This window comes from Dendropsophus ebraccatus, chromosome 6 (assembly GCF_027789765.1).
Source record: "Dendropsophus ebraccatus isolate aDenEbr1 chromosome 6, aDenEbr1.pat, whole genome shotgun sequence".
Taxonomy (NCBI): Eukaryota; Metazoa; Chordata; class Amphibia; order Anura; family Hylidae; genus Dendropsophus; species Dendropsophus ebraccatus.
Genome location: NC_091459.1, coordinates 47,039,920 through 47,058,977, shown reverse-complemented (window position 1 = coordinate 47,058,977; position 19,058 = coordinate 47,039,920). Strand labels below are relative to the sequence as shown.

The 19,058-nt window shown below is 40.3% G+C and overlaps 1 protein-coding gene across 6 annotated transcripts in view; it reads right to left on the bottom strand.

Moving 5' to 3' along the window:
* The window catches only part of FAM184A (family with sequence similarity 184 member A), a 207,400-nt gene that overhangs the window by 104,201 nt on the left and 84,141 nt on the right, over positions 1 to 19,058 (bottom strand). For all 6 annotated transcript variants that reach the window (XM_069974902.1, XM_069974901.1, XM_069974905.1 and 3 more), the window contains 5 exons: positions 17,665 to 17,862; positions 14,843 to 14,965; positions 11,735 to 11,896; positions 6,308 to 6,429; positions 6,073 to 6,223 (listed from right to left, as the gene is read on the bottom strand). In XM_069974902.1, coding sequence (XP_069831003.1) covers positions 6,073 to 6,223; positions 6,308 to 6,429; positions 11,735 to 11,896; positions 14,843 to 14,965; positions 17,665 to 17,862 — 756 coding nt within the window. The remainder of the gene's footprint in view (positions 1 to 6,072; positions 6,224 to 6,307; positions 6,430 to 11,734; positions 11,897 to 14,842; positions 14,966 to 17,664; positions 17,863 to 19,058) is intronic.

Sequence of the window (19,058 nt, the reverse complement as noted above, 5' to 3'; positions counted from 1 at the left end):
CATCACAGTCCCCCACCCCGCACATTCCCCACCCAAATCTATTGCAGAACATCTAGGCTGTGTTCACACACGCAGTTTCATTGTGTTACTGAATTATTTGCAGTACTTTATAATTTCATTGTTGTCCCACCCACACAGCAGATTGTATTCTCTACCTGTAACACCACACAGCACACTGTATTCTCTACCTGTAACACCACACTGTACTCTCTACCTGTAACACAACACAGCACGCTGTATTCTCTATCTGTAACACCACACAGCACTGTATTCTCTACCTGTAACACCACACTGTATTCTCTACCTATAACACCACACAGCACCCTGTATTCTCTACCTATAACACCACACAGCACACTGTATTCTCTACCTGTAACACCACACTGTATTCTCTACCTTTAACACCACACAGCACGCTGTATTCTCTACCTGTAACACCACACTGTATTCTCTACCAGTAACACCACACAGCACGCTGTATTCTCTACCTGTAACACCACACAGCACGCTGTATTCTCTACCTGTAACACCACACAGCACACTGTATTCTCTACCTGTAACACCACACTGTATTCTCTTCCTGTAACACCACACAGCACACTGTATTCTCTACCTGTAACACCACACAGCACTGTATTCTCTACCTGTAACACCACACAGCACACTGTATTCTCTACCTATAACACCACACAGCACACTGTATTCTCTACCTACCTAGTGAACAATAGGTTATTTAAACCTCCGTCCTGACGCCGCCCATCAGCCATAGTCTTTGAGAAAGTTGCATTGGCAACGAAACATGTCAGACGCAGGGCTGTTTTAATACTTTTCACACTGCCGTATAGGATGACACTGCTACTGACAATACGGGGGGCTAGCTAGCTGAGCGTAGCACGCTAAATCGCTCAAGGGTCGAGATAGGTCAACCCAGTCACAGTGTCATCCTGCTAATATACATCATAGGATAGGAGGCATCTAAACCCACAGGGGTGTCTTGCTTTATCCCCTCTGGGTTAGTAAATCGTTTGTGGTGACTCAGATGTGAGTACTAACCGTTCATTGATGCACTCCTATTCCTTATTTGTATTGTTCATTTATTGAGTATATGGGCAGATTGTGAAAAGCCTTTTAATTCACTGTTCACACTTTGCGTTTTTGCTGTTCTTCAATTTCATTGTTTTTTTTATATTATATTAATAAAAGTTATATTTTAACCAATAGGGAATATAGGTGTTTATGGGGTCTATTGCCCCAGTAGATTACTACCTGTAACACCACACAGCACGCTGTATTCTCTACCTGTAACACCACACAGCACACTGTATTCTCTACCTATAACACCACACAGCACGCTGTATTCTCTACCTGTAACACCACACAGCACACTGTACTCTCTACCTGTAACATCACACAGCACACTGTATTCTCTACCTGTAACACCACACAGCATGCTGTATTCTCTACCTGTAACACCACACAGCACGCTGTATTCTCTACCTGTAACACCACACAGCACACTGTATTCTCTACCTGTAACATCACACAGCACGCTGTATTCTCTACCTGTAACACCACACAGCATGCTGTATTCTCTACCTGTAACACCACACAGCACGCTGTACTCTCTACCTGTAACATCACACAGCACGCTGTATTCTCTACCTGTAACACCACACAGCATGCTGTATTCTCTACCTGTAACACCACACAGCACGCTGTATTCTCTACCTGTAACACCACACAGCACACTGTATTCTCTACCTCTAACACCACACAGCCCACTGTATTCTCTACCTGTAACACCACACAGCACGCTGTATTCTCTACCTGTAACACCACACAGCACTGTATTCTCTACCTGTAACACCACACAGCACGCTGTATTCTCTACCTATAACACCACACAGCACACTTTATTCTCTACCTATAACACCACGCTGTATTCTCTACCAGTAACACCACACAGCACACTGTATTCTCTACCTGTAACGCTGATATTGGAATAAAGTAAAGAACTTTTTTTAATTTTTTCATTTCCACGCACATATTATGATCAAGCATCTGTTATCTTTGAAGTTGAGCCCCACAATAAGACTCTGATCCTCTCTGTCGTTTAGCATCATTTACTTGTGTTACTGCATCATTTTTGTGAATACGCTGCAGTACTGCAATGAAACTCCAACATGTTTGAACATAGCTCTAATTTCACTGCACACTTCTGCACAGAGAAATCAGTGCAACACCTGCTTCTGGCCGGTCAGAGATAGTGGATCACTCAGGGGATTGGGGGATCCAGCCAAGCCTCCTGTAACATCATGCCCTGCCCCCCTGTCGCCATCATCAGCCTGATCTCAGCAAACACACACAATGTGAGAGAGAGGCATGGAAAATTTGTCTCCTAAGGGGGGGAGAGCAGTGGGAGCAGGATACAATGTGGACTGGCAACGAGGCCATTTTTCTTCACTTCCTGGATTTCTATCAGTTACCAGTGTGTCAGAACCATACAGATATGGTAATATATGATATAGACACATCTATATAACTTGTAATGTACTTTTAATAGAAAACAAGTTTACTTATCCGGAGTTCCACTTTAATGTGCACTCTGCACCCCATCAAAAAAACATACTTTTGCAAATTTAATACATTTTGTTTAATAAATTCGCAAAAAACTAATTTTGCAAATGTATTAAACAACACTAAAACTTTAAATGGTCATAAGTATTCAGACCATTTGCTTAGTATTCAGTAGAAGCACAGAATTGCTCAATGGGGTTTAGGTCAGGGCTCTGGTTAGGCCAGTCAAGAATGGTCACATAGTTGTTCTGAAGCCACTGCTTTGTTATTTTAGCTGTGTGTTTAGGGTTACTGTCTTGTTGGAAGATTAACCTGGTTTTCATCCAGGACATCTCTGTACTTGGCCACTTTCTTCTTTCCTTCAATTGCAACCAGTCATCCTGTCCCTGCAGATGAAAAACACCTCTATAGCATGATTCTGCCACCACCATGTTTCACTGTTGCGATTGTATTGGGCAGGTGATGAGCAGTGCCTGGTTTTCTTCATACATACCGCTTAAAATTAAAGGAGAAGTCCATTAAAAAATTTTTATTAAAGTATTGTATTGCCCTCAAAAAAGTTATACAAATCACCAATATACACTTATTACGGGAAATGCTTTTTTCCCTGCACTTACTACTGCATCAAGGCTTCACTTCCTGGATAACATGGTGACGTCACGACCCGACTCCCAGAGCTGTGCAGGCTGTGGCTGCTGGAGAGGATGATGGCAGGGGGACACTGAGGGACACAGAGCACTGGAGGGACACTGAGCATACCTCTGTCATCATCCTCTCTGGCAGCCACAGCTCTGGGAGTCGGGTCGTGACATCACCATTTTATCCAGGAAGTAAAGCAGTGATGCAGTAGTAATTGCAGAGGAAAAAGCACTTTACGTGTATTTCCCGTAATAAGTGTATATTGGGGATTTGTATAACTTTTGGGGGACAATACAATACTTTGATAAAAAATTTCGCCAGACTTCTCCTTTAACACCAAAAAGTTCAATCTTCATCTCATCAGACCAAAGAATCTTATTTCCCATAGTCTAGGAGTCCTGTGTTTTTGGCAAACTGAAAGCAGGCTTTCATATGTCTGGCACCGAGGAGAGGCTTCTGTCGGCACATTCCTCCAGAAAGCCCGGACTGGTGGAGGGCTGCAGTGATAGTTGACTTTGTGTTGAACTATCTACCATCTTCCTACTGCTTCTCTGGAGCTCTGCCAAAGTGATCTTGGAGTTCTTCTTTATCTCTCTCACCAAGGTAAAGATGAATGCGGCCAAGTACAAAGATATCATGGATGAAAACCTCTTCTCGAGTGCTCTGGACTTCAGACTGGGATAGAGGGTCATCTTCCAACAAGACAATGACCCTAAGAACACAGCTAAAATAACCAAGCAGTGACTTCAGAACAACTATGCAACCATTCTTGACTGGCCCAGCCAGAGCCCTGACCTAAACCCAATTGAGCATCACTGGAGAGACTTGAAAAATAACTGTCCTCCAATGTTCACCATCTAACCTGAAGGAACTGGAGAGGATCCGCAAGGAAGAGTGGCAGAGGATCCCCAAATCCAGGTGTGAAAAACTTGTTGCATTATTGCCAAGAAGACTCATGGCTGTACTAGCTCAAAAGGGAGGGTGCTTCTACTCAATAATGAGAAAAGAGTCTGAATACTTATGACCATGTCATATCTATTTATAAAATGGATATTTAAAATGCATATTTACATGCCAGTACATGCCAGTAAAAATAATGTTTCCATCACTGTTTCTTTTGAAAACAGTTAATGCATGGCTCTGAAAAGAAGCTTTCAGCACATCTTGACAAAGTGATATTTTTAGCCTGAGCGTGATATAAACTTGCATTTGAAATGGGTTAATCTATTCATGGGTTGCTATGGCTGCAAAATACTTTTTTGGTCTAATCTTCTAAACATAATATTTCTAAGACATAAATGATTAAGCAAGCATGACGTCCTCACACTTTTAAGTTCCTTCATAATAAATACTGGTCAGCACAAACCAATTAAAAGCCCATTTTCTCTGATGTTGTAAATGACTAATGATTTCTCTCAATCACTTTTAGGGGGAGATGGGAAGAAGCTTTACTTATCTATCCACTATGATGGAAGAGCAATGACTTTCAGTGCATCTGTAGGTTGCCAATAAAATGTTAAAACAGCCGATGCTGAGAATTCGATGAACAGCTGATGAGGCTGCAGATGTCAGGGTCACTGAGCATCACTTCATAGAGCACACAGAAATAGACTTTTAGTGTGGGACTATAAAATGTGTAAAATAGGTGGAGCCAGGGAATTAAAAAGATAGCGACTAGTGGGGAAGAAAAGGGGATGGGGGCTGACCATATATGCACTCTTGTAATGATTAGAGATGGGCACAACTCAAGAATGCTCAAGTCTGACGTACTCATTTGAATAACAGTGGCTGAAGAAGTTGGAAAAGCATATGGCTGTATCTATGCTTTCCTGGATTCCCTAGAGCTGCATCCAACTTCTTTAAAGCGACTCTGTACCCACAATCTGACCCCCCCCCCCCCCCCGAACCACTTGTACCTTCAGATAGCTGCTTTTAATCCAAGATCTGTCCTGGGGTCTGTTCGGCAGGGGATTGTCATAAAAACAACTTTTAATCCGGCAGCGCTGTGTCTTACGGCTGGGGCTTACATTTGTATATGCATTAGGCTGGCACCACCTCTCCATCCTTCCTCCCCACCCTCCTCATCATTAGGAATGATCCAGGAACATTTACTGCTGTTTGAGCTTTGCACAGGTGTATTAACAATCCAGCCCATGTTCATTATACACAGAGCTGACAAATAGTAGCCTTGAGCATTCCTAATCATGAGGGCGGGGAGGAGGGACAGAGAGGTGGTGCCAGCCTAATGCATATACAAATGTAAGCCCCGGCCGTTAGACACAGGGCTGCAAGATTAAAAGTTGTTTTTATGACAATAACTGCATCCCCTGCCGAACGGACCCTAGGACAGATCTTGGATTAAAAGCAGCTATCCGAAGGTACAAGCGGTTTTGGGGGGGGGGGATTGTGGGTACAGAGTCGCTTTAACAACCAGTACTCAAATGCTGAACACTCAGGCTGGGGCATACTCAAGTTGCGCTCATTTCTACAAATGATCTATCTTTTAGTTAAGATATGATCACATCCTGTTTTGGCTTTAGAGATATATCAGCATCCATTTAAAACATGATGTTGATGTAGCAGTACGAGGACAGGCACGTGTCGCCTCTATTTCAATGGCCCGAACATAGTCAGCTATGGCAACCGTATACAAGTTTTATCTTAGACTCAAAAGTGTGGTTTGCTGTGCTTTTGAGTCAGAGATAAAACTTATATATGCTCAAAATTGACCCAAACACTATCTGGAGAGTGGCTAAAGAAGATGCTAAATTACACATAACCTTTGTGTCTGACAATCTATATGATTATGATATCTATATGATCATCTGTATAAGATCTAGACACCAATCTCTGTACCTGGTCAAGAAGATCCTCCACTTTCTTTTGCCAGGTATCCTTAGCAGAGTGTATTTCCCGCTCCTTGACCTGGAGTAGTTGGGCCAGAGCAGACTTCTTGTCTTCCTCATGCTGCATCCTCAGCTCTTCCCGAACCTTGCTACATTCTTGCCTTAAATATGCAATGGAAATACATATGTATATATTCATGAACATATATAAGATTGAAGTTTTCCCCTATATTTTAATAACATACCTGAGGGATTCAGTCCATTTCAGTTCCAGATCACGGGCAACTTTTTCAATCTTTAATCTTTCCTCATCTCGCATGGCACAAATTACAGCTTCATGTTGCTGTCTCTCCTTTTCTAGCTCACCCTACAGAAATTAATAGACAAGTTAACATAAAGAAGCTAACGTACTGACAAAAACAATATACATTTTTTTTATTAATATTTTTTTCCTGTAGAAAACAATGTAGGGCCAAATCTATTATGGGGACAACACATAAAAAGAAAGAAACAGAAATGCAAAATTTAATATTAAATTCCTTCCTTAATTTGAACATATTCTCATCACTATTTACCTTCTATGACTATTGTAGGTTTTTAAAAGGGTACACATGGGTCCTATCGAAACCTTCCACTATAACAACCTTAAAGCCTATATTCATCTCTCACATTCTCTACACTCTCTCAACCACCTGATGATTAGTCAAGGGAAATCAACATAAGCCACTCAGATTCCCCTACAATGATCAAGATTCATCCAGAGCCCTCAATATATGATCTGCCACCCAAACAGGCAAATCGCATAAAAGACTACACTAAAAATATTGTCTGTTTTAGAAAAATTATTGCCATAGACCTTATTAAGCATTTTGGGAAGAAAAAAAAAAGGTTTTGTTTCCAATTCAGTAATATAATTTTTTGGTCAGGGCAAAGAGTGGTTGCAAAGAGCATTTCTTGTTTTGGAAGACCTGCCCCCTATCATGTACTGTTAACCAAAGACAACTCCGCTCCCTGCTCTGCCACTTTATTCAAGTGAACCAGTCCTTACTTAATTTTTCTATATGTCGTTGGTATTCAAACATGAATGTAGAAGGTGGCATGCCAAAATTCAAGTGAAATACACGTGCTTTATTCACCCAGCAGGTGTTTCAATCTTTCAATGGGATCTCTCTTAAGTAGAACTAGATCATCAAGGACTTTCTTTTTTTATGTGCAACTAAATATATACAGTTATATAATTATATGCCTATAAAATAATATGGGATTTTTATAAAAACTGCAGAATGTGTGCTGCCGTCACTATCTTTCTACACTCCTCTTCTGCTTGTACATGGCAGGCTGTGAGGGCAAATGATATCACTTCCTTCTCTACTGCCCTTACTTGGCAGGCTGTGAGGACAGAAGACATCACTTCCTGTACACGCCCACAGAGATTAGGAGAAGTGCAGATAAGGTGAGCAGAGGAATGGGGATAGTTGCTGCCAAAACTAAAGATTTAAGAAATAAAAAAGGGTCTAGGAAGGATCACAGACACTGCCCAAGTAAGTCTGCATGCATTTTTTTAAACACATAATGACAGGTACACTTTAAGAATATTTAAAAATGTACTATATTACAGAAACCTCTATTTAATACAAGTGGTTTTTTTTATTCTTAAGCCTACGACTTAATTGCATATTTCAGTTGTCTGAGCATTAAATGATGAGACAAGTATACTATTAAACCTTAATTAATTCATCCCATATAACTACAATAGCTAATAAAAAGAATGGCGGTTCAGCAAAGGAACATTTAGTGAATTGAACAGTTGTGTTGAAAGGGAGGGGAGGTGTTAACTCATAACAGTTTACTTGCTTTTTATGTCTTCACACTCCTATAGGTAGTGCTTGGCTGACCTATATAGGCTTACATTTTTAATAGCGTCCATACTACATGTATATACACTTTGTGTAATGTTCTACATAATGCTGTATAAGTGTTAATTATTCTTCAGGACCAGACCAAGCAGAACAGACCAGGTAAAGACTGGCGAAACGTGTCTATCGATTGGATTTAATACTACTTGGTGAGTGCCGCCCTGACCATTTTCTGATTGTTGTCTAAAAAGAGAGATGATAGCTAGGGGTCCCTATAATCAACCTATGCATTTCTGGAGTGTCAATCATGGGCTGATTATAAGAACACCTAATGCTATCAGGGTCTCTGTTTTTTAATAATGGATCTAAAACTTTTTTTGTGAAAGGTATCTAGGTGCACTGTGGATCTTTGTGGCACACAAGGAAGAGGGCAGTGAAATGGTTTACACTTTCAGGCTATGCTCACACACACCGTTTTTAAGAATGGCTGTCACTTTGAGTCCAAACAACGGCTGTTTTAAGAATGACGTCCGTGGTTTGTATAATCATGGACGCTATTATAAAATAATGGCTGTAATTTGACCTCAAAATGATGGCCATTCTAAAAGACGCTCATCAAGAGGCCAAAAAAAGATGAAGTGTGAAAATAGCCTCAATATTTTTAAAGGGGTCACTTTTTTTGCTTTGTCAGGCAAAGCATATTTTTGATAGCAATATACCACTATAAGCCCTATTAGACAGGTTGGGACACAGGCAGTTGCAGGGTGTCCCTAATCCCTTACATAAGCTGCAATCAAGCAAGATTCTTAGAGTGTGACACAGTGATCCTTGGCCACAGGACCTGTTTGAAGGCCGAAGTTGCCGTGTAGCCCTAGCCTCTCGCCTTATAGTCAGTGAAAGGCCATGGTAAGGTTTAGCTCTAGATTGCAAGGCAATCAGAAATAGCCATTATAATTTAATAATATTTATTATTATTATTATTATTATTATTATTATTATTATTATTAATAATAATAATAATAATAATAATAATAATAATAATAATAATAATAATAATAATCATGTATTTTGTATGAATTCTAACCCTAAGGAAGCATGGTTATCCTCCCCCCGAAAGGGTCCATCTACATAAAAAAAAAAATTGTTAATGCTGTGACTATTCAGTATTCTAGATTCATCAAAACTCTTTGGTTATTCTGCAAGCACATGATTAGCATAATGCTAGTTGAAGGATTCTGGGAGCTTGTTAGCAAGATGTTTTTCATTCCTTGGGGACAAATAACAAACAGGATCTAATGATCTTTGTGCAAGTTAACACAGCTGTAATGAAGCAGTCAGCTAGACTTCTGTTTCTGCTGTTTCCTATCAACACATACAACCTCTTCACTGTCTGAATCAGAGGATTCTGGATTAAGATAAGCTACAAATTATTGATGTGATTAAAAACAGAACCGGAACTACAAAGTATCAGAATAAAATATAAAAGGGCCACCAAGAAACATTTATAAATATAAATACTGTGTATATATATATATATATATATATATACAGTGAGTCCAAGAAGTATTTGATCCCTTGCTGATTTTCTTTGTTTGCCCACTAATAAAGACATGATCATTCTATACTTTTAATGGTAGATGTATTCTTACATGGAGAGACAGAATTTTAAAAAGAAAATCCAGAAAATAAATCTAAGGAATATATATTAATTGATTTGTATTTCATGGAGTGAAATAAGTATTTGATCCCTTAGTATTCATTAGCAGTTCTGGCTTTTACAGACCAGTTAGACACTCCCAATCAACTTGTTACCTGACCTGAAGCCACCTGTTCTCACTAATCACTTGTGTGAAAAACAACTGTCCACAGAATCAGACAGATCACACAGATTTCAAGTCTCCAACATGGGTAAAACCAATGGGCTACAAAAAGATTAGTAAGGTGTTGGATGTGAAAGTAACAACTATTGGTGCAATTATCAGAAAGTTTAAAGAGTATAACATGACAATCAACAGACCTTGGCCCAGTGCTCCAAAGAAGATTTCGCCTCGTGGGGTGGCAATGATGCTGAGAACAGTCAGAAATTGTCCTGCAACCACTCGGCAGGAGTTAGCAAATGACCTGAAGGCAGCTGGGACCACAGTTTGCAAGGAAACAATTGGCAACACTTTGTGCAACAATGGATTCACATCCTGCAGTGCCCGAAAGGTACCCCTGCTGAAGAGAGCAGATGTGGAGGCGCGCCTCAAGTATGCCAATGATCATTTGAAAGATGAACCAAGTTATTGGGAGAAGGTTTTGTGGTCAGATGAGACCAAAATTGAACTTTTTGGCCTCAACTCCACCCGCCATGTGTGGAGGAAGAAAAATGCTGCCTATGACCCCAAGAACACTGTGCCCACCGTCAAGCATGGAGGTGGAAGCATAATGTTTTGGGGGTGTTTCTCTGCCAAGGGTACAGGGCTACTTCACCGCATCACTGGGAAGATGGATGGAGCCATGTACTGCACAATCCTGAGGGACAACCACCTCCTCCCCTCTGCCAGGGTTCTGAAAATGGGCCTAGTTGGGTCTTCCAACATGAAAACGACCCTAAACATACAGCAAAGGCAACAAAGGATTGGCTCAAGAAAAATCACATTAAGGTCATGGAGTGGCCCAGCCAGTCGCCAGACCTCAATCCGATCGAAAATCTATGGAGGGAGCTGAAGGTCAGAGTTGCCAAGCGACAGCCCACCAACCTTCATGATTTAGAGAGAATCTGCAAAGAAGAGTGGGCCAAAATTCCCCCTGGTGTGTGTGCTAAACTTGTGGTTAACTACAACAAACGTCTCACCGCTGTGCTTGCAAACAAAGGCTTTGCCACTAAGTATTGAGTGTGTTTGGCAAGAGGGATCAAATACTTATTTTCCTCATTGAAATACAAATTAATTAAAATATATTCTTTAAAATTATATTCTGGATTTTTTTCTTGATATTCTGTCTCTCCATGTTAGAATACATCTACCATTAAAAGTGCTGAAGGATAGTGTCTTTATTAGTGGGCAAACAAAGAAAATCAGCAAGGGATCAAATACTTCTTGGACTCACTGTATATATATATATATATATATATATATATATAAAAAGACATTTGTACACAGTATGATATGGTTTCTAGTTTCCTCCGCTTACAGCTGTTCTTCGTAATTTCATCTAGTTTTATTAATATGAACAACTGTGTAGCAATAAAAAGCATGATCCAATAAAAGAGATTGAGTTACAAGAGATTTATGGTTTCGGCAGTACTTGAAGAAGATTACCTCTCAAAACATAAAAATTACATGTACTGGTAAATGAGAAGCTAGAGCAGTAGACAGTTCAGTGATGTTTTTTTTCCATACAATTGTCTGTAGTATTGTTCTGTTTTGTAACGTGGGGCATTTTTACAAAAGTGACAAGTAGAAGTGCAGCTGTATTGGTGTTTAGCTTTGAATTGACTTCTAAGCAGCTGCATATTACGAATCTGATGGACATACTTATCTGAACCATCTGCATCTGAAGGAGAACAGACATGTTAAAATATGCTCACTGCTTAATATTCACGTTCATGCATTTAGCACAGGGCAACTACACATCATATCCAATTCCAACAGTAACAGAATTTAACCTGCCTGGGATAAACATGTATCTATCCTAAGATAATAAGAAAGGAAATACTAATAGGGCAGGCTAGATGGACCCAGTGGTCTTTTCCTGCCAACAGTCTTCCATCTGTAAACCAACTTAATCCAAAAACTGTCAGACTCACAATTTGTACAGTTCCTTAATAGTTACCTGAACAGCAAACAATGAATCACTTGTCTCTCTTAGACGCTCTCTTGTTACATCCAACTCATTCTGAAGCCTGTCTTGGGCGTCCTTAAGACTTGTGATGTGACATTCTGCTGACCCAAGTCCTTGCTCACTTTTTTTCACTAAATCTTGAAGACGGGAAATCTACATCAAAGCAAGATTTTTATGTTGTTAAACAATGTACCATTGAAGGGAACACTATACATACTGTAGTGTTTGCAAAGGACATATCCAACTTTATTTCTGTAAGTGCTTTTTTTTATTTCTAGACCTGGAAACATGGAATAATGTGCCTACCAATACGGATCAGCATAATAATATAGCCATGGAAAGAATGGAAAGTGATAAGAGGCAGGTGTATCTAGGTAGCTAAATTTTAACTGCTTCTAAGTAATGATGACTCAGAGGGCATTCAAATGTTCCATTATCACAGTCCATGTCATTACAGTAGTACCTAGATTTAAACAGTTTCTGAGCTCCCAGGACCATCATGAATCATGATGCAGGGAATTCCGTATTCTGGTCAATAGCACATCTTCTGAGCAGGGACCATAATCATGGAAGGTGTGAATGCCCACTTAGGCCCCGTTTACACTACAGAATCGGCTCTAAATCCTGCCTTCAATGTGTTTGCATGGGAGGGCTCGCGCGCCTCTGCTCTCCATGCCTCTCCGCTTAAAGAATTGACGATTGAATTGACGTGCAGAGAGGCGCGGATAACGGAGGCGCACAAGCCCTCCCGTTCAAAGAGATTGAAGGCAGGATTTGACTCCGGGTCAGTGCGGGGGTGTCTGCACCGATTCCGTAGTGCGAACGGGGCCTTAACATATATTTTTATTCAAAGAATTAAAACTAAAAGGTAAACTAGTACCAGCATTATTTCTCATACAGCACAGACACCATAACAGATAATAAAACTGACAAAGCAGCATCCCAAATAAATTATTGGAAAAATACTGAGCAAATACAAAACAGTTATCAACATTATTAACAGATATCTATTACTGCCAGCCAAAACATTTCAGCTGGGAAAGCCGCCACCACCTGCACCATGATGCTTGTTTCACCCAAGCTTTGCCAGATGGCATACTTTCCACAGAATGCAGTGATAATTCATAGAGTTAAGCAGTATATTAATTACATGCCAATGTTTCTTCCTACTCATGAGAGTCTTTTCAGGTTCTCTCTTACGGCTAGAAATAATAAGAGTTTCCCTTTCAATGCTCTCTTGGATCATTACTTTATGAAGATCTTTCATAGAGAGATCTCAGCTGCTATACAGGCTTTGAAAGGGATAACTATTGTTGTTCAGACTGTCTGGAAAACGTTGCTAAAAGTACCACTTTCATTTCCATTGTAATGGCAGCAGCACATGGAGAGCAATGAATCATAGCGGAGCAGTCAAGAAGTTAACAGCCAAGCATTATGTGGGATTTATACATACTGGGGGCAAGGCTGTATTTTCCAAGGCAGTGAATCCCAAATAGAAAAGGTCTTCTGTCTGCTTAGAAGCAAATAGAATGTAATAAAACACTTACAATGGATATCAGTGGAAATAAATGAATTCGGATTGTGCTTCTATATAATTAATATGTGTCATTGTCATTCTCTCTTCGATGTTCATCTCTATTCCCTGCTTTCAAGACTCGTAAGAGCAAGAGCACGACCCTTCCGCTCAGGCCATCATTGACTGAGACAGGACAGTGGCTGGCTCAGTAGGTAGGTCCTGCTTTCACTCCTCGTCTTGGATGCAGGGAACAGAAATGCACAGTGAGGGAAACGAAAGTCCATGCAGCTGTGTGTCCAGGCTTGTGTTGTACACTCCCTTTACTCATATGTTTTCATTTTTTGGCATGGGATAGGCACTTGGCAAAATGATGGTAAAATTAAAGAAGTTGTCTGGGAATTTTTCACTATAACTGTTATATCATGGCATAGGATGAATTTAAATCCCAACCCAAACACATGGGGGATAATTTATCAAGACTGGCCTACTGGCGTACGTCAGTCTCAAATTAGGCCACGTTAAATTCACTAAGAAGCAGGGCGTCCGACCCTGTGCCCGTCACACCAAATCCAAATCTACCCCTGCTTCACGAGATGTAGATTTTGATCATAATTTATGCGACGCCTCCTCCCCGCCTTGTCGCCCCCACCCCACCCCCCGTAGTCCCAGCAAGATAAACTATAATGAAAAATTCCGAGAAAACCCTTTAATGTAGAGACCATGTGGTTCTGATGGGATTTCAATTTATCCTATACTGTGTGTAATTTTAGGAGGAGTAGGGGTGCATTTGGGTACATTACAGGCTTTGTCACTGTATTTCTTGATGTATGTTTTATGTATGATATATTTAGTAAAGATTAGAACTTTCCTTTACTGGATGTCCTGTAATTTTTCACTGGTGTTTAGTTATTTTTTTTTATCTTGAATAACCCCTTTAAAGGGAATGTATCACCAGAAAGTGCACTATTTTAGTCAAGTTTTTGGTCGTGTTTATTTTTGTTTTCCATTTTGCTATACTATACTATACTATTATAAAACAATCCTGACATCTTGCAGTTTTCATTCTCACCACTAGGTCCTAAACTAAGCTGTGACTGTGTCTGTGGTGATAAGAAGAGGCTGCTGTAAAGTAATCTGTACAGCCACATTTGACACCAGTAGATCGATAGCATCAGTATATAGCAGCTTCCAATGGAATGACCTCTTCAAAGGTCACAGAGTATGCTTTTCAAGGGGAGAGGCCCTGTCTCTCGTTGTCTATGTCCATGAGGCTTGCTATAAAGCATGTCACTAAATGCTCTTAAAAACAGCTCAGGCAAGATGGCAGACCCCATAACAATGTAAAAAATAAATAAATAAATAAATAAATAAATAAATAAATAAATAAAAAAAATACAGTTAGAAAATAAAACAGATTAAAAAAAATAATGTTTTAGCATTTGACTCTAACCCGTAAAAAATAATCCAAGCGATACAGTCCCTTTAAATCAATGGACCTGCAATTGTTACAGCTGCCTACAAAATAGGATTAGCAAAGACTAAAGCAATAGCATGATTAGAATTTGGCTGTCTGCCCCATTTACCTCCTGATTGGCAGTTGTCAGCTTGTTTGTCAGTTCTTCCTTTAGGCTTTCAAGTTGTTGTCTCAATTGATTTTTATCTTCTTCCAAACACAATTTCTCCTTTTCATATTGCTGTTGAAGTTCCTATAAAAAATCAGTGGAAAGACAATTCTTTTTTGCATTTTAGGGTGTCAAGGTTTATTAAAGAAAAAACATTCGCTAATACGATATTTTCTGATATTTTCAGTATGATATAATAAAAGGGTATTGCCATCTGGGGTAGTTATGCTCTGTCCATTGTATGTAAGAGAATTCCCAACACTCACCTGATCTTGCAGCAGTGATGTAGTTTTATTGCATGGCCATAACAAGAATAAGTGATAAGGTTCAAATCCATTTTTAAATGTTTAAGGCTAAGTTCACACTTTGTAAAACTACGGCCGTAGTTCTCGCCGCAGAACTACGGCCATAGTTTTGAGGGGTGGAACATAGCCTTATTTTCAACACATCGCAAATGCTCCGGCCGGGATCCCATGCGGCGCCAGAAAAAACTGACATGCTTGCTTCACTGTGTTTTGAGTACAGCCGTGGATACGGCAGGTGACCTGCGGCTCTATTCATTCTCTATGAAACCTCTGGGAAGGGCCGAGTATAGTACCATAGAGAATTAATGTGCTGTACCTGTGGCTCTATTCAAAACAAAGGAGCCAAGGGCTGATATAGGGATCATTGGGGGTTATGGAGGACACGATCTCTTACGTGTCCCCTACCCGTTTTTTCCCCCCTAAAACAGATATGTTAAATGGACAGCAAAGACGCAGTATAAACCTAGCCTTACAGGACACGTTTTGGCCTTACACCTTTCTCAACCGACAATTAAAAAAGGTGCTAAGCCAGAAATGTGTCCTGTTATCGCTTATTCTGGACAAGCATTAAAAGTACTTCACTGCTGCAAACTCAGGTGAGTTAGAAATTCTCTTGTGCAGCGTCCTATCCACGAGCGCCACCATGGCAGTGCTGACAGATCTCTTGGTATCTACTATCAAAAGTATGCACAGGATAGGGCATAACTAAGAGAAGGGAGGGCCCTACCTCTGGGGTTGAAATCCCAGCTAAAACCCCCAATGTTCAGATCAGATCCCCCGCAGTCTCTTAGTTAAGTCCTATTCTGTGCATATTGTGAATGGGGCATAACTATTCTAGATGGGAATGCCCCTTTAAATATATTTTGCAGTATGGTTATTTAATTTATACATACTACACTGCAATCCTCTTTACTTAATCCATGTCTGTTCTTTTATCTTCTTTACAAGTCCATCTCCATCCAGTCCTTTTATATAGTTTAGCAGCTACCTCTCTTTGCTGACAGCTGTCCGCAGTTTGGCTTTTCGTTCACTGCTGGGCAACAGTGAACGTGACTTATCATTTCAGTTTTTTTATTTACTGTATTTATTCACAGTTTAGGATTATCCAGTTTTTTAATAATCGTGTATTTAATATTCTGGGTATATGCCTGTCTTACCTAAATGCAGCTTTGAGGTAGCTTCACATGTATTGTATCGCAGCAGATTTCACACTTCAATACTCTGTAGTGTCATTTCTTATGGCTCTAAATTCTCGCAGCAGATTTTCAAGAATGTAGCCCCTGCCCACTTAACCCAACGTTGCCAGGCTAATAGATTACTTGCCTGCACTTCCCATGCTTCTCCTGCTCCCTGATGTCCTGCTTAGCCAGTTGGTTGCTCTGGCAGGGAGCTGGAGATGCAGACAGGAGTGTGGGGGCAGGGGCTACATTGTTGCAGAGGAATGAAAATCCGCTGTAAGAATGTAGAGCCATAGGGAATGACACTACAAAGCATTGCAGCTGATTTCGCTGCAGAACTCACAGCGAGAAATCTGCTTTGATCCAGTAAGTGTGACGCTACCCTTGGGCTACAATACCTACTGTAAATCAAGAATAATATGTAACAGGTGTAGGCAGCACAATTGCAATGAATCCAATGCAATCAATAGGCTTTAGGTATAAGGTAGTAAATCCAGGTATAGATCAGCAAACGGCTGTGTGGCATAGACAGTACAACAGCAACAAGTGTGGCAATAATGTGGTGAAGTAGAATAAAGTGCTGAGAACTCCCCCAAAGCAATTCCACAATAAGTCTTTAATTCAGATCTTCATAGAGAGGGGCTTAGTAGGAGAACAAAGTAGGCGCGTTCCACTGGTATGCACCTGCATTGTTCTACTACCCAGCTCACTTTGAAGATCTGAATTGCTTTGGGTGAGTGCTCAGCGCTTTATTCTACTTCACTACAGAATAATATCTAAACTGTGTGGCTATGTTGACACAACGTAATATTTCTATTAATCACGGCCGATTTGCAACAACAGCCATGATTAAAAGAAAATTTATGTTGCACTGCAGTCAATGGAATCCCTTCAGGAGTGTATACCACATAGCATACACTCCGGCTGGAATACCTAGCGGCCGCATGAGAAACTGACACGTCAGTTTTTTGCGGCTGCTATTCACTGAATAGCCGTCGCACAGAACTGACAGCTCGCACAATGGAAAGTGCGGCACAGGTAAATTGGAGCATTCATTTGTGAATTCAGCACAAATGAAGTTCATCTGACCGGTACTGCAGTACTGGACGGGGTGATCTTCACTGACACCGTCCGGGTCACAGTACGGTGGTGTTTTACAGTGTGTGAACCCAGCCTAAATATTTAAACTGTGTAAAAATACGTAAACTGTGTAAAAATGAAAAATTGTATAATAAAGAGAGCACTGCCAGCTTAGAAATAGCAGGCTTAAAGTGTGGTGCCTTCAATGACTGTGACTCACCATCTGTAGCTTCTTCTTCTCCTTATTTGTAGTGGTTTGTGCCGCCTCGAGCACTGCTTGATGTTTCCATGACATCTCCTCTAACGTCTTTGCATGTGCTTCTTTTAGCAGTACAGTCTCCTCCTCAAATTTGATGCGCAGGTTAATCAGTTCTTTCTCATAACATTCACGTTGGGTCTGCTTCGCTTCATTGATCTTCTGCAGAGAATGAGACAAGACAAACAATTATGCAATTGCTCATCCATATATCAATCTTTAGACCTATCAATCAGCTATGGAAAACTAACACATATTGCTTTTCATTGTTGTTTGCCTTGTTTGAATTCACAGATGCATAATTTAGATTTCCTTTTTTGACTTGAAATACATGATTTATTACCAAGGTGCAGACAAAAAAAAAGAAAAACATGAGCGTCAAGACACATAAAATGTCAGGTGAAATCCTCTGTTCCCTATTTCTCCCTGAGGCGCTATAAACAGAAGCATAGATTTTGACATCAGATGAAAGCCCGCTGGCACATCTTGTTTGGCTAGCTCCAAGCTCATTTGAAACGTCTGTCTTGTGTACCACCTTGGTAAAGATTTATCGAAGACTCCAGTTTAATGTCAACGGATTAATTAAACTAAGCAGCTAAAAATCTAACAATTCAGCAGATATGCTTATATCTGAAGACATGTCACTCTCATAAATGCTTAAAGGAGAAGTCCGGCGATTAAAAAAAAAAAAAAAAAATTAAATGGCAGGGTGGAACATAATAAGGAAGGAAGACTACTGAATTCACTGATTGGCTGAGCGGGCTGTCCATCATCCAGGTCAGGCATTTTTCCCAAAGTCGTGACATCATCGGAACTCAGGGAAAAATGTCTTCTGGCGGGGGTCCCAAAGACTATGACGTGGCACTTAGCAGGCACGTAGAGAGGTAAGTAGTTATTGTTTGTTATGTTCCTCCCTGCCCATGCCGGCTGACAATTTTATATATTTCTCGGACTTCCCCTTTAAGGACCGTTAAAATAGGGTGAATAATCATGCAATAAATAGTTAAAACGTTCAAATTTAAGTGGAAATCTTCATGTGTTAATGTGTCAACAATTACTGATTGCATTTTTGAGCTGAACTTATTGTTAATTGTTCGCAAGTTTTTCATTGTAAACATTCATCGTTCTGTCATTCACAGGGATCAGTATATATTAGGTTCGCAAAGACAATAGTTTTAGGGCGTTTTTTTTTGTGATTATCTTTTTGTCTAATTGACTACCATCTAAAACAGGGATGGGGAACCTTTGACCCTACAGCTGGCACAAAACTACATTTCCCAACATGCCTTGGCAGCCAAAGTTTTAGCTTCGGCTGCCCAGGCATGATGGGAATTGTAGTTTTGCAACAGCTGGAGGGC